We start from the raw sequence: 14,812 nt of genomic DNA on the forward strand, positions 1-14,812 counted from the left end.
TAATGGTAACTGAATACATATAAAATATGAATGTTCTCAAAGCCACAAATAGGATCCTAATCCATGCCAATATTACTTATCACAGCTTAAGCCTTGGTCCAGTCTTCCCTCCTTTTGGACAAGACTTACTAAGAAATCCATCATGGAATTATCCAGTTTCCTAACAGTAGCCAACCCAGAGCAAAGCCCCAGTTTCTAAAATCCTCTCCCCAAACCATCTAATACAAGCCTAATCCTACAATGTCCTTTCTACCATCCTCTTACTGAGACATCCTGTGGTTCCCCGTTATACACATCCCTCCTCTGCTTCACAAATAAATCCAATGTGCTCAAATATAAACGTGTACCTGGCATCTCTGTCTGGAGAGCACAGGCAGATGAATGGTTAACTGGCATAACTATCCTTTGGAATACCAAATAACTTAGTTATACTAAAGTAGATTTAATTCTTTAAATATTTTTTAATGTCGACCATTTTTAAAGTCTTTGTTGAATTTGTTATACTATTGCTTCTGTTTTATGTTTTTTGTCTGTGAGGCATGTGGGATCTTGGCTCCCTGACCAGGGATTGAAAACCTGCACCCCCTTCACTGGAAGGCAGAGTCTTAACTACCAGACCACCAAGTCCCCTGAAGTAGATTTATAACACATTAAAAAGATCTCCAAGATAATGACTGAAAAAAAAATGCAGATGCAGAAAACATATAAATCCATATATGTTGGAACAAACAGTGTGATATGACAGCACAGAGTAAGCTACAGACAGACTGGGCTATTCCAGTGTTTAGCATTAGAAGAAAACGAGACCTGGTGGTAAAGGAGACTGGTGGTCAAGGGGAAATTTCCATTACTGCTTCAATACATTGCTTGACTTTTTTTAAAAAACATTGAATAATTTACATGTGATATACATAATTAAAAGATATGAATAAGTTAAAATAAAGTGCAACTTTTTCCTCAAAACAGTTGTTTCAAAGCAAAGTTTCTAGTGGTCTCCCCCACTACATGCCCTTCACAACATCTAAGCTAGGGAACCATTGTTAGGAAGCCATTATTCTTCATTTCATACTCCATCCTAAAGATGGCTTTAAGCCATTTTCTTTTAAATACAAGGCTTCATATAACTGAGACTGCTAGGCAACTGATTATCGGATGTGAATGTCAAAGTCACTCAGTCGTGTCTAACTCTCTGCGACCCCATGGACTATGATTACCAGATAAATGAGTGCAACATCCAATAGAATGATTAAGATATTCAAGTATATAAATGTGAAGCCAAAAATAATTGAATTAAAAATGCAAAAGAAAACACACAGTTATCTCGAAGCTAAATGATCGTTTATGTGAAAGAACCTAAAATGTTCCTGATTTTTGAAACCTAGTTTTCAGAATACATTTTAATTTTAAATGGACTGTAGGCAACAAAATATTTTCTTCTGCGTTAATAAATCAAATTAGAGTACTAAATTATTTCTGAATATCCTCCATTAACAGTTTTACAGTGTCTTAATAATAAAGTTTTATGTAATTAGCATCTATAATGTCCTGGTCCCAACCAATCATTTTCTTCTTCCAGTCAAAAAAAAGTTAACATTACTATATTTAAAGCTGTTGACAATCATTCTGAGATAACATTACACAGCTAAATTGTGAAAGAATTAAAATTTCAATGATAAATGAAGTACTTCTTGAATGATAATAATGTACAGTATTGTATTAAATAAGTGCTTTGACTTTTGCCATCTCATTTAATTATTTCCAAATCTTATGAAGTTGAAATTATCCCACTTGAAAAAGATAAAAAGCCCTGCTCAAAAAAATTAAATAATTTGCCTATAACTCCACTGCTAGAAATGGCAGGGCCAATATTCAAATCTTGGTTGACTGCACTCCAAAAATTGGTCTTTCCTATATTCCACACTTCCTGTGGAGAAGAAATCAATTCTCAAGTTTTTCTAAACAAATGATACGTCAGAAGTGAATGCAATTTATAAAGTAACCTCCCCCCACAAAAAAAAAACCCTCTAGTATGAACGAAACTTCTATATTCAGTTTTTCTTTTAGGCTAATACATTATACAGTATTTTAATTAGATTCCTGAGTCAATAAAACATATTACAAAAATATCACTGTCCACATATTGTGTACAAATGACACTCTAAAAAACGGCAAATTAGTACTAATACATGAACTACATATTTATAAAAACATCTTAAAACAGTTGCAGATCTTAATTACAGCTACAAGAAGACAAGCTCTGAACTAACAGAGCTTTTTTCTAATACATGTACATTTACAGAAAACACTACTGAAGTTTAAAAAAAAAGTCCAACTAAACAAAGATGCCATTTACTATTAGACACTGATATTTAAAAACTTGCCCTTTTAAAAGGGAGTGATCTTTTTCTGGAGAAAGACTTTTATCACTAATAACTATTTGGAAGGAAAAAAAGTCTTCCTATATCCTTCATCTTTCCCCCACTTTTTAGCTAGAATTTCAAGGAAAGGTGTTTTAAATTAATTGTAATTTGATTAAGTAATGTCTTTATGTACCACAAAGCTTTCAATAATGTATTAAGCACACACAGTTCCAAGAACTCCACCTCTCATTTTTTTTTAACCAGATAAATCACCAGCTCCCTGCTAGTAAACTCAACTGTAGAACATAAGCTGGACTCAGGTCTAGATAAAAATATACTGGTAAATAACTGAGCTGGACTAGCAAGCAGCTGTAACCAGTAACTCCGAGACACAGCCTCACAAGTGCATGCTTCAGATGGAACCAGTAACTCTCCTCTGGATCTTTACATGCAATTTAAAGAGGCATCACAAGATGATGTTCTTTATTAGCAAAAACATGAGTTTTTCAGATAAAAGACATTAGGACAGAATTAATCCCCTAAATATTAAGAAACAGAACACAGTACTTTAAAATAAGCCCTGATATGATAAAATGACAATATAATAAAGAATCAAATTTTAAACACTGTTCTTTTTTTTTTTTTTTGCTTTTCTAAGGAACTGGAATTTTCCTACTTCCTAAGTGAACTTCCTTTCAACTGACATTTTTCTGAAATTAAGGACTGTAAACCACAAGTTGGCTCAGTGGCTTGTGGCTGAGATTCCCAGGTGGCTCAGTGGTAAAGAATCCGCCTGCCAATGCAGGAGACGCAGGAGAAGCAGGTTCGATCCTTAGGTTGGGAAGATCCCCTGGAGAAGGAAACGGCAACCCACTCCAGTATTCTTGCCTGGAGAATCCATGGACACAGGAGCCTGGCAGGCTGGAGTCTGACACGACTGTGCGACTGAACACATACACCTCACAAATTAAGCTGATTCGGACCTTATCAATACAATGCCTCTATAAACCTGTGTTGCCCTGCTGCCACCTGCTGGCTCCCGACAAAATCTAAAGGTTAAACAACTTGTGGATTTCCTTTCTTAGGCCCTACAGCCTTCATTCACTGTGACCACAATAATGTTTAGCCCAAATTAACAAGGATGGTCATTTTTGTAAATCAGCCGCAAATAAAAACCTCCTTGAGATTTGTGCATGTGTGCCTTTGACTAAAAAAAAAAAAAAAATTGGACAATAAAAGTTATGTAAGAACTGTTTTCACTTAAAAAAAAAAGCCAATGTATAACCACAGCAGCCAATACTTCCACCTGCTCCCAATATAGTTCAAAGAGCAAGCTGATTTCCTTTGTTGCTGATCAAAAAAATATTAGTGCGGTATTCTGTACCACTGGTGCTGCTGCTGTTGCTAAGTCGCTTCAGTCGTGTCCGACTCTGTGCGACCCCATAGACGGCAGCCCACCAGGCTCCCCCGTCCCTGGGATTCTCCAGGCAAGAACACTGGAGTGGGTTGCCATTTCCTTCTCCAATGCATGAAAGTGAAAAGTGAAAGTGAAGTCGCTCAGCCTGACCATGCATAGTAGTAAACTATTTCCTCCTCCGTACTATTTCTACATCTTATCCTCACTTCCATGGTAACAGGTAATTCAATAAATGTTTGTTGAAGAGAAATAAATATTTCTTATTCAGTAATACTATCTCAACAAACGAGACTCACACTTTTACCTGAAGAAGAAATAATAGATAATATCAAAAGTGTAAAGCCAGCAAGCTTTAAGGAACTGTTATCCATTTTATAAACATACTGATTAAGCCTTCTGTTGGCTGCTAGGATTATAAAAATATGACACACAGCCTAGATCAAGGGTTGGCAAGTTATACTCCGTAAGCCTAAAAATTAGCCTGTTGTCTTTGTAAATGAAGTTTTATTGGAATGCAGCCACACTCACTGTTTACATATTGTGAATTGCCATTTTCACAACTACTATAGCAAGACTGAGCAGCTGTGACTTAAGACAGTCTGGTCCATAAACCCTGCAACATTTACTATCTAGCCCTATGCAGAAAAACTCACAGTCCATGCAGATCTGAGACTAATGGTTTGAATATCCTGGAGGAGGAAATAGAGGACCTCAGGTAAGCTTCCTAGATGAAACAGTTAGCTGAAACTTAAGTGAAGACTGTGAGGCAGCCCGAGACAGAAATCAGAGAGAAGATAAAGAAAGGGCTGGAGGCAGAGGGATACAGGGCAGGTTTTAGTTACATGGTATTGTTAGAATGCAGTGTACAAAGTGGTGAAAGACAAAGCTGGAGAAAAGGGCATAATAGGCTACAGTTGCCAAGGTGAAGAGTTTGTATTTTTTAAACAAATATATCACTTTATGCTTATACTGGCCAGAAAAATAAAAATCAAACACACACACACAAATCCACCTCTGGAAGAATATATCAAGAAACTAGTAAAAAAGAAATAATAGAGGGAAAGGACAGATAAAACTGGGGTCAGAAAGACTTTACTAAATATCTTTTTAAATTTGTTTTTTAAATCACATGAATGCATTACCTATTCTAAAATTACATGTTAAAAAGTGTGTTCCTTGCCATAAAGGAAATATTTAAGGACTTTAAATGAGAGGTGTTAAGAGCAAACAAATTAGATTCTGTAGATGAAATATAGAGGAAAGCTAGAAAGAGCAAAGAGCAGTCAGGAAACTATTAACAGACCACTGATTATTTAAAGCAAGCACATTAACAATGTATTATGAAGTTTACAACATATGAAGAAGCAAAAAGTATGACAATAGCTCAAAGGATGGAAAAGGAAGTAAAGGAGTTATATTACTGTAGGGTTTTACATTGTTTTTTAACTGGAATAACATTAATTAAAAGAAAACTAGGATAAGTTAAGGATGAGTACTACAATGTCTACACTAACAATTAAAAATACCACAAGGAAACCTTTTGTGCACCAGGACCCAGGAGAAAAGAGCAGTGACCCCACAAGAGACTGAGCCAGACTTGCCCGAGTCTCTGGCAGAGGCGTGGGTCAATAGTGGCCTGCCGCGGGGTCAGGGGCACTGACTCACCTAGGAGTTGACTCCAACAGTCCTGAGTGTGACAACATAAGTCTTTTTGAAGGAGGTTCCCATTGCTGCCATTACCCCTACCATAGTTTGGCCTCAGGCCAAACTACAGGGAGGGAACACAGCCCCACCCATCAGCAGAAAATTGGATTAAAGATTTACTGAGCAAGGCCTTTCATGACTCAGATAACTATGATGGTGTGATCACTCACCTAGAGCCAGACATCCTGGAATGTGAAGTCAAGTGGGCCTTAGGAAGCATCACTAAGAACAAAGCTACTGGAGGTGATGGAATTCCAACTGAGCTATTTCAAATCCTGAAAGATGATGCTGTGAAAGTGTTACACTCAATATGCCAGCAAATTTGGAAAACTCAGCAGTGGCCACATGACTGGAAAAGGTCAGTTTTCATTCCAATCCCAAAGAAAGGCAATGCCAAAGAATGCTCAAACTACCACACAATTGCACTCATCTCACACGCTAGTGAAGTAATGCTCAAAATTGCCCAAGCCAGGCTTCAGCAATATATGAATCATGAACTTCTAGATGTTCAAGCTGGATTTAGAAAAGGCAGAGGAACCAGAGATCAAATTGCCAACATCCAATGGATTATTGAAAAACCAAGAGAGTTCCAGAAATATATCTACTTCTACTTTATTAACTACGCCAACCCCTTTGACTGTGTGGACCACAACAAACCACCTGACCTGCCTCCTGAGAAACCTGTATGCAGGCAAGAAGCAACAGTTAGAACTGTACATGGAACAACAGACTGGTTCCAAATCAGCAAAGGAGTACGTCAAGGCTGTATACTGTCACCCTGCTTATTCAACTTATATGCAGAGTACATCATGAGAAACGCTGGACTGGAAGAAGCATAAGCTGGAATCAAGATTGCTGGGAGAAGTATCAATCACCTCAGATATTCAGATGACACCACCCTTATGGCAGAAAGTGAAGAGGAACTCAAAAGCCTCTTGATGAAAGTGAAAGAGGAGAGTGAAAAAGTTGGCTTAAAGCTCAACATTCAGAAAACAAAGATCATGGCATCTGGTCCCATCACTTCATGGGAAATAGATGGGGAAACAGTGGAAACAGTGTCAGACTTTATTTTTGGGGGCTCCAAAATCACTGCAGATGGTGACTGCAGCCATGAAATTAAAAGATGCTTACTCCTTGGAAGGAACGTTATGACCAACCTAGATAGCATATTCAAAAGCAGAGATATTACTTTGCCAACAAAGGTCTGTCTAGTCAAGGCTATGGTTTTTCCTGTGGTCATGTATGGATGTGAGAGTTGGACTGTGAAGAAAGCTGAGCGCTGAAGAATTGATGCTTTTGAACTAGAGAAGACTCTTGAGAGTCCCTTGGACTGCAAGGAGATCCAACCAGTCCATTCTAAAGGAGATCAGTCCTGGGTGTTCATTGGAAGGACTGATGCTGAAGCTGAAACTCCAATACTTTGGCCACCTCATGTGAAAAGTTGACTCACTGGAAAAGATCCTGATGCTGGGAGGGATTGGGGGCAGGAGGAGAAGGGGACAACAGAGGATGAGACGGCTGGATGGCATCACCGACTCGATGGACATGAGTTTAGTGAAGTCCGGGAGTTGGTGATGGACAGGGAGGCCTGGCATGCTGCATTTCATGAGGTCGCAAAGAGTCAGACACGACTGAGCGACTGAACTGAATAACTAATTAGAGAATATATAACTCCATTGCTAACACTAGCATGGGGGTTCTCTTTCTGCCCCCTCCTCATGCCTATGTCAGAAGCTTTCTCTATCTCTTTTATACTTTAATAAAAGTTTATTACACAAAGCTCCGAGTGATCAAGCCTCGTCTCTGGCCCCGGATTGAATTCTTCTCCTCCGGAGGCCAAGAATCCCGGCGTCTTTTCATGGTTCAACAACAACCTTTTATAGGGCCACCCAGGACGGACGGGTCACGGGGGAGAGTTCTGACAAAACATAGTCCACTGGAGAAGGCAATGGCAAACCACTTCAGTGTTCTTGTCTGAGAACCCCACGAACAGTATGAGAAGGCAAAAGGACATGAAACTGAAAGATGGACTCTCCACGTTGGTAGGTGCCCAATATGCTACTGCAGAAGAGTGGAGAAATAGCTCCGAAAGAATGAAGAGGCTGGGTCAAAGCGGAAACAACGCCCAGTTGTGGATGTGTTCTGGTGGTGAAAGTAAAGTCTGATGCTATAAAGAACAATACTGCATAGGAATCCGGAATGTTACGTCCATGAATCAAGGTAAATCACAAGTGATTAAACAGGAGACGGCAAGAGTGAACATCCACATTTTAGGAATCATTGAATTCAAATGGACCAGAATGGGTGAATTTAATTCAATGACCATTATATCTACTACTGTGGGCCAGAATCCTTTAGAAGAAATGGAGTAATCCTCATAGTCAATAACACAAGCAGGTTTAAATAAGAAGCCAAAAGAGAAAATTAAGTGGAATTTTAATTAAAAAAAATTTTTTTAGAAAAAGAGGGACATTTTTAAAGAGGGACACAAAGGAACAAAAAAACTGATGGTTCAAAACAAGAAAAATTAACAAAACGGTAACATAACATTACCCAACCCATTACCAACCCATTATGGTTGGTAAACCCAACCATAACAGTAATTAAATATAAATGAACTAAGCCAATTAAAGGACAGAGATTGTCATTCTGGATTAAAAAACAAGACCTAACTACATGCTCTTTACAAGGGCCATTTTAAAAATACTAACACTTACAAACTCAAAGAAAAAGAACAGAAAAAGACAAATACTAATTAAACAAACAAAAAGCCAGGACAGCTATATTAAATATCAGAAGATTTCAAGACAGAAATTATTCCCAAAGCCCAGAGATAAACAGGGATATTTTATAACGCTAAAAGGACTGATCCACAACAGACAAAGCAATCCTAAGAGATCTATTCCCAATTAACATACTTAAAAATACACTAAGCAAATGTTAACCAAAAGGGGACCACAGATAAATCCACTGTCATAGTCAGGGCTAACAACTCACATAGAAAAAGCAGACATGAACAGTTACATCAATATTGAGATATAAAATACATTAAGTAATTGCCTATTGGTTAAGAGTAGAGGAGAATAAGTTAAAGTAACAGGAATGAAGGGAAAAATTAAAGTTGAATTAAAGAAAATGAAGCCTTATACAAACTGATGATACGACTCCATATATTAAAGGTATGGGTACCTCAATTCTGTGGCCATCAGATGAAAAGTGAAAATTAAGGATCAAATTTATTGGAAAAATTCTAATATTATAGATCTTTTTCTTACCAGCATCACTGTTAAATTCATAATTCTTCCAAGGTTATCAATGTAGTAGACACTGTCTTGATACCATGGATCACAGTGTAGGTAATTGTACATTCCAAAAGCATGCATGTGTTCCAGTGTATATTGATCATCTCGAAGTTTTACTTCTGCCACAGCTGAAATATAAGAAACATAAACATAAACACGAAGAGCTTTCCTCAGATTGTTCTTTTCTGCAGAATGCCAATAAAGTTAAAAAAAAAAAAAAACAGAACACTAATTACCAAGGCCTTTGGGACAATTTACTTATATTATTCATTCAAAAACAATTTCTGGGCACCAACCAGGCACTGTGTGCAAAGGGTAAACAGTGAATCAAACTGACGAGGCCGTTCGCTTACAGAAGTTATAGTATAGTGCTGCGGGAGATACAGCTTTTCACACACTTTTCTTTTAGGTACCTCTTCCTTATAATTACGAATATAAAGAACAGAGAAATTCTAAAATTGAAAGATTCCCTGTCTTCTGGGCAAATATTAAGTACACTACATTATAAAGTGTTTTTGTACTTTTAAAAATCCTTTCCTGTCTATTAACTCATTCACTTTTACTACATGTTAAGAAATAAAGAGAATGTTTTTATTATCTCATTATATAACGATGGAAACAAAGTGTAAATGGTGACTACTAATGTTATACCACATCTTTCCCAAGAGTACAGAACAAAACAGTATCATATCTGGAACAGAAACAAGGTTTCCTACTCAAACAACAATGCTTCTTTTCCACTAGGGCATTAGAGACTTCCATAATTTTACTTTTTTCAAGCTTTACTGAGATATAATTGATATACAGCACTGTATAAGTTTAAGATGTACAACATAATGATATATGTATGTATTGAGAAATGATTACCAAATAAGTTTAACACATACATCCATCAACTCACATAGTTACAACTGTTCTTATTATAAGAACTTATAAGATCTACTTTCTTAGCTGCTTCGACAATTTTAAATCTGCCTCCCACTCCTCCTTCTCATCTATGTAGATAGAAACCCTTATAGTTCAGGGCTGCTCATGACCTAGAATTAATTTCTGTTCCAAAAGGAAATACATAAGTAGACTATGCTTAGCCAGTACTTTACTTAATTATGAAACTCACCTTACTATATTCTGATTGCAAGTATTTTCGTCTTTTTCCCCCAAATGCTCACCTGTCCCTACTTTTAATACCCGTCTTGAGTACTGGCTGACTTACATTTATTCATTCATTTATTCAGCAAATATTTTAATAGGCATAAAATCACAGAATCTATTTTCTTAACACTTGTGATCCAGTGGGGAAATGGACGTTAGGCAAATAAATAAATACATTATATATAAATGTAAGTGAAGTGAAGTGAAAGTCGCTCAGTCACGTTTGACTCTTTTCGACCCCATGGACTATACAGTCCATGCAATTCTCCAGACCAGAATACTGGAGTGGGTAGCCGTTACCTTCTCCAAGAGATCTTCCCAACCCAGGGATCAAACCCAGGTCTCCCGCATAGCAGGTGGATTCTTTACCAGCTGAGTCACAAGGGAACACCCATATAAATGTAAATATGTATATAATTAATCAAATAAATATATAATTAAACTGCAATAAATTGTACAGAGAAAAATTACTGGAGACTGAGAACCACTAACACTGGAAGCTGATCTACTCGGGGAAATTAATGAAGGCTTTCAAAAATTTGAGCCAAAGGGACACAGGTTGAATCCCTGGATTGGGAAGATCCCCTGGAGCAGGAAATGGCAACCTGCTCCAATATTCTTGCCTGGGAAATCCCATGGATAGAGAAGCCTGGCGGGCTACAGTCCATGGGGTTGCAAAGAGTCTGACTTGACTGAGCGCAAGCACACACACACACACATACACACACACACACACACACACAAAGGATAAGGTAGAGTTAACTTAAATATGCCTACACACACACACCCACACACACCCCTACACACACACACCACACACACACACACACCCCTACTTATCACTGGCAAAGGACAACAGGCAAAAGTAGAAGGAAAAACTTGATTTCAAAAAAACAAGTCAGAGAGTCCAACTTAACTGAGCACACACACAAAAACACCCACCCACCTTATCACAAGGAGAACTGCACGAGGAAAGGCTATAGATGTGTGAAACTAGAGAACTGGGCAGAAGGTGGATCACAAAAGGCCCTGCTATATTCATCTTTGCTGATAAACTCAATGTAATAATTCATTTACGAGCTTTTAAGTAGGAGAGTAAGGTCTAGATTCAAATTTACAGAAGGTTTGCTGCTACTGCTAAGTCGCTTCAGTCGTGTCCGACTCTGTGCGACCCCATAGACGGCAGCCCACTAGGCTTCCCGTCCCTGGGATTCTCCAGGCAAGAACACTGGAGTGGGTTGCCATTTCCTTCTCCAATGCATGGAAGTGAAAACTGAAAGTGAAGTCGCTCAGTCGTGTCTGACTCTAGCGACCCCATGGACTGCAGCCTACCAGGCTCTTCCGTCCATGGGATTTTCTAGGCAAGAGTACTGGAGTGGGGTGCCATTGCCTTCTCTGTACAGAAGCTTTACTTATAACTAAATATGGAAAACAGAGCAGAGCAAAGGAAACCCTGGAAGACCCACCAGGATGCTACTGCAGTCATCCAGGTAAGAATGGCTGAAGTTTAGAGACCTCCAGAGGTAAAACCATTGTAAGTTTATGATGGATTTGATAGAGGCTGAGGAAACTGTTATTACATAACTCGAGGGAGTGTTTATTTTATCTGGAAGCTAAAAATACATACACACAGATTAGAAACAATCAATTCCTGGTTTTCTAGCACCACTGTGTGGATTAAACGCGATACTGCAGGAAGTATACACGCTAACATAATGGCGCAAAGCAGTAACACGAGGCAATGATACAACAAATACATTTTCTTCATACGCGTGCCAAAGACCTGGGCAATGCTGAACAAGCCAGAAACTTCTTAGCCCTTTGCCTTAGTACAAATGCGTACTCGACTGTGAACGTACGGATCTGGAAAACCGTGTTAGGAAACCATGAAACAGTCTGTCTTGCTGCATTCTGACAAGATTATTTTATATAATTTATTAGGACACAAGAAAAGGGCACATTACATACTTAAAGTTACTGCATTTATCATGTCAATCATCTCAAGTATAAAAAGGCAGAGGAAATGAAAGGAGAAAAGCAACATCCAGAATGTGACAGAGCTTAACCACTGGCAGGGCTCTTCTGCGGAGTCTACAGGAGAAGACGATGGCCAGGAGTCTCCAAGCTAGCTTGGCTCTGTGAGTTGACTGAAGATGAGCGATCTCTTTAATAAAGAGCTAAGAAGTCAGTGTAGTAAACTATTTTATTATTGGAAATATACTACAAGAGCCCTACTGGAAAAGCCTTTTCCCTTATTCTTTTAAAAAGCACCTGGGGCCTAACAAGAGGGGAGTCTCCCTTAATCTTTACCTTTCTTAAATAACATGCATGGGACCTCAAAAATCTATAGATTTTCATTCACAAATTGATTTATTGAATGTCTATTATGTGCCAGACATGGTGTTTGGCATTGAGCAAATACTGGTATATAAAACAGACAGGGTTCCTGGCCAAAGGATGCTAACAATGGCCACAATTACAGCTTCGTGTCCTTTTAGAACATACAATTAAATTGAATTACTTTACAAAGGTCACTTCGTAGACCATTTATCTTCTTTCCACCTAGTTGCTGAGTTTGCTGCTCTTTGCATATAAAGATGTGAAGAAGCCAGAGTACAAGTTTGTAGAGCTAGTTCTGAAGCAAATGTATAGAACAGGGCAAGACTAGATTTAGCAGCACTGCCCCGCCTAAACTCTTCTATATAAGCTTCTGTACCATCATACTTAGATCTGCTTTTCCCCAAATTTTCCTCCAGAAGAGCAGGCATGAATTTTATAGTAAACTTACACAAAACAATAGTTACACGGCTTTTCTCTCTCTTTATTTTAATTATTGCCTAAATTTTTTTAACCAGCTTTTATTCTCCTTGCCTTGAAGAAACAGCCCAGGGACCAGGAAGAGTGTGTGCTTTTGGGTCAGGTTAACCACTGATGAGCAGCTTAAAGGGTAAGTTACCTAAATGTCTACCCTGATTTCTCACCTGTCATAAAAGTGAATAATACTTACCCTATAAGTTATTGACAGGCTTATATTAAAAAACATGTGAAGAATTTGCTATATGATGCCTGAGAAGAGTGTTAATTTCTCTGTTCCTATTCTCCCTTCCAAGGCTAATTCTCACATAGCTGTTGATGATTTCCTTCTCTTCTGCCTCTTCTGGGCCCTTCCGCAGGTTGGTTATCTCCTTTTCACTGGCCCCTTCTCCTTTACCTAAATATGTCGAAAATTCCCCCACTCACAAAACACATGAGAAAGGATTCCTTTGCTCTGCACTCAAAGCAGAGCTTTCTTCCGCCCTGTATTTCTCAAACTTCTCTAAATAAACAGTCTACACTCCCATTTTCTCATTATGCTCCTGAATCCATTTCAATTTTGTTTCCAGCTCTAATATTCTACAGAAATTACTCTCTCACTTAAAAACATGTATTGAGCAGCCAAGATGGAATAATAGTGGCCAGATTTAGCCTTCCCTCGGAAACAACCAGTAAGACAAAATAAATCAGACAAAATTATATAAAACAGTGATTTTCAAGACATGAGACAACAGGCAACAAAGGACAGTGATCCTTAAGAGATGAGACACAAATGAGGTCAGCCCTACCGTGCCCAGCTTGGTGCCCTGACTGAGGGTCCAGCCCACAGCACAAAGAGGGGCGAATGAAGTAGAATGTGGCCGACTCTCTGGGTGGAGGAATCTGAACTGAAAAGTCTGGGGAGACCAAGGCAGCTACGGTTCATCAGGCAGAGTACCAGAGGAGAGAGCCGCAGAGAGAGCACTCCCCAGATCTGCAGAGGCCTCTCTCAAATACTCAGCAGACGACTAATGGCACATGTTTGAGGAAACCACTCCAGGCCAGGGAAAGGACCAACTGAGGGAACAGCGATGGGAACTCACACAAGGCTGGGAGCTGTGATCCTTCCCATTAGGTAGACCAGAGCGAACTCCTAATTCATAGGCAAAATACACAGAATGGTCCTGTCTCAGAGGTGAGGAATAATCAGCCACAGACTCAGCACTGCTCCAGACTAAGCTAAAAAAAAAAATTTAAGAAGACCCAGTGAAGTTAATGTAATAAATTCAAGTAACTCAACTGCATCACAGAACAAAGTTCAAGAAGATTTATAAGGATACAATAGGGTAAAATTCACAACTTTTTTCATCCAAAGATTACCAGGTTTACAAAGAGGAAAGAAAACAAAACCCACAATGAAGAGAACAATCATTCAACAGATGCCAACAGATAATGGTCACAGAAGTTATAATTAGCAGGATAAAACTTTAAGTATTGATTAAAGTAGATTCCAAATGTTCATAACTAGAGATATGAAGGATATTAAAATCATTTAAATCAAACTTCTAGAGATGAAAAATACACTGGATGGAATTAATGACAGAATAGACATTGAAAAAGAAGAGTGAAATTAAAGGCATGAAAACAGCAACTACCCAAAATAAAACAGACTTAAGAAACCTCTCTGAAGGTCCAGTGTTTAAGACTCTGTGCTTCCACTTTAGAGGGCACAGGTTGCCTGGTTGGAAAATAAGATCCTGCATGCCACGCAGCATACCCAAAAAGCAACAAAAAACAAAACAACAAAAACAGAAAAAATAAAAAGAGCATTGATGAGCTGGTGTTTAACTTCTCATGATCTAAAAATGGGTTAACGAGGACTTCCCAGCAGGTCCAGTGGTTAAGAATCCACCTGCCAATGCAGGGGACAATGGTTTAATCTCTCATTTGAGAGGATCCCACATGCTGCAAGGCCACGAAGCCCACGCGCCACAACTGCTGAGGATGAGCTCTAGAGCTGTGAGCTGCAACTCTTGAGCCCATGGGCTGCAACTGCTGATGCCCACGTACCTACAGCCTGTGCT

General features: G+C 38.7%; 1 protein-coding gene across 7 annotated transcripts in view; it reads right to left on the bottom strand.

Annotated features, from left to right (window-relative positions):
- The window catches only part of NUDCD1 (NudC domain containing 1), a 93,267-nt gene that overhangs the window by 70,299 nt on the left and 8,156 nt on the right, over positions 1-14,812 (bottom strand). For all 7 annotated transcript variants that reach the window (XM_086335345.1, XM_086335343.1, XM_086335349.1 and 4 more), the window contains exon 2: positions 8,757-8,911. In XM_086335345.1, coding sequence (XP_086191471.1) covers positions 8,757-8,911 — 155 coding nt within the window. The remainder of the gene's footprint in view (positions 1-8,756; positions 8,912-14,812) is intronic.

Source organism: Bos grunniens, chromosome 14, assembly GCF_055505025.1.
Source record: "Bos grunniens cultivar Pamir isolate PY7600 chromosome 14, Bosgru_T2T1.0, whole genome shotgun sequence".
Lineage (NCBI taxonomy): Eukaryota > Metazoa > Chordata > Mammalia > Artiodactyla > Bovidae > Bos > Bos grunniens.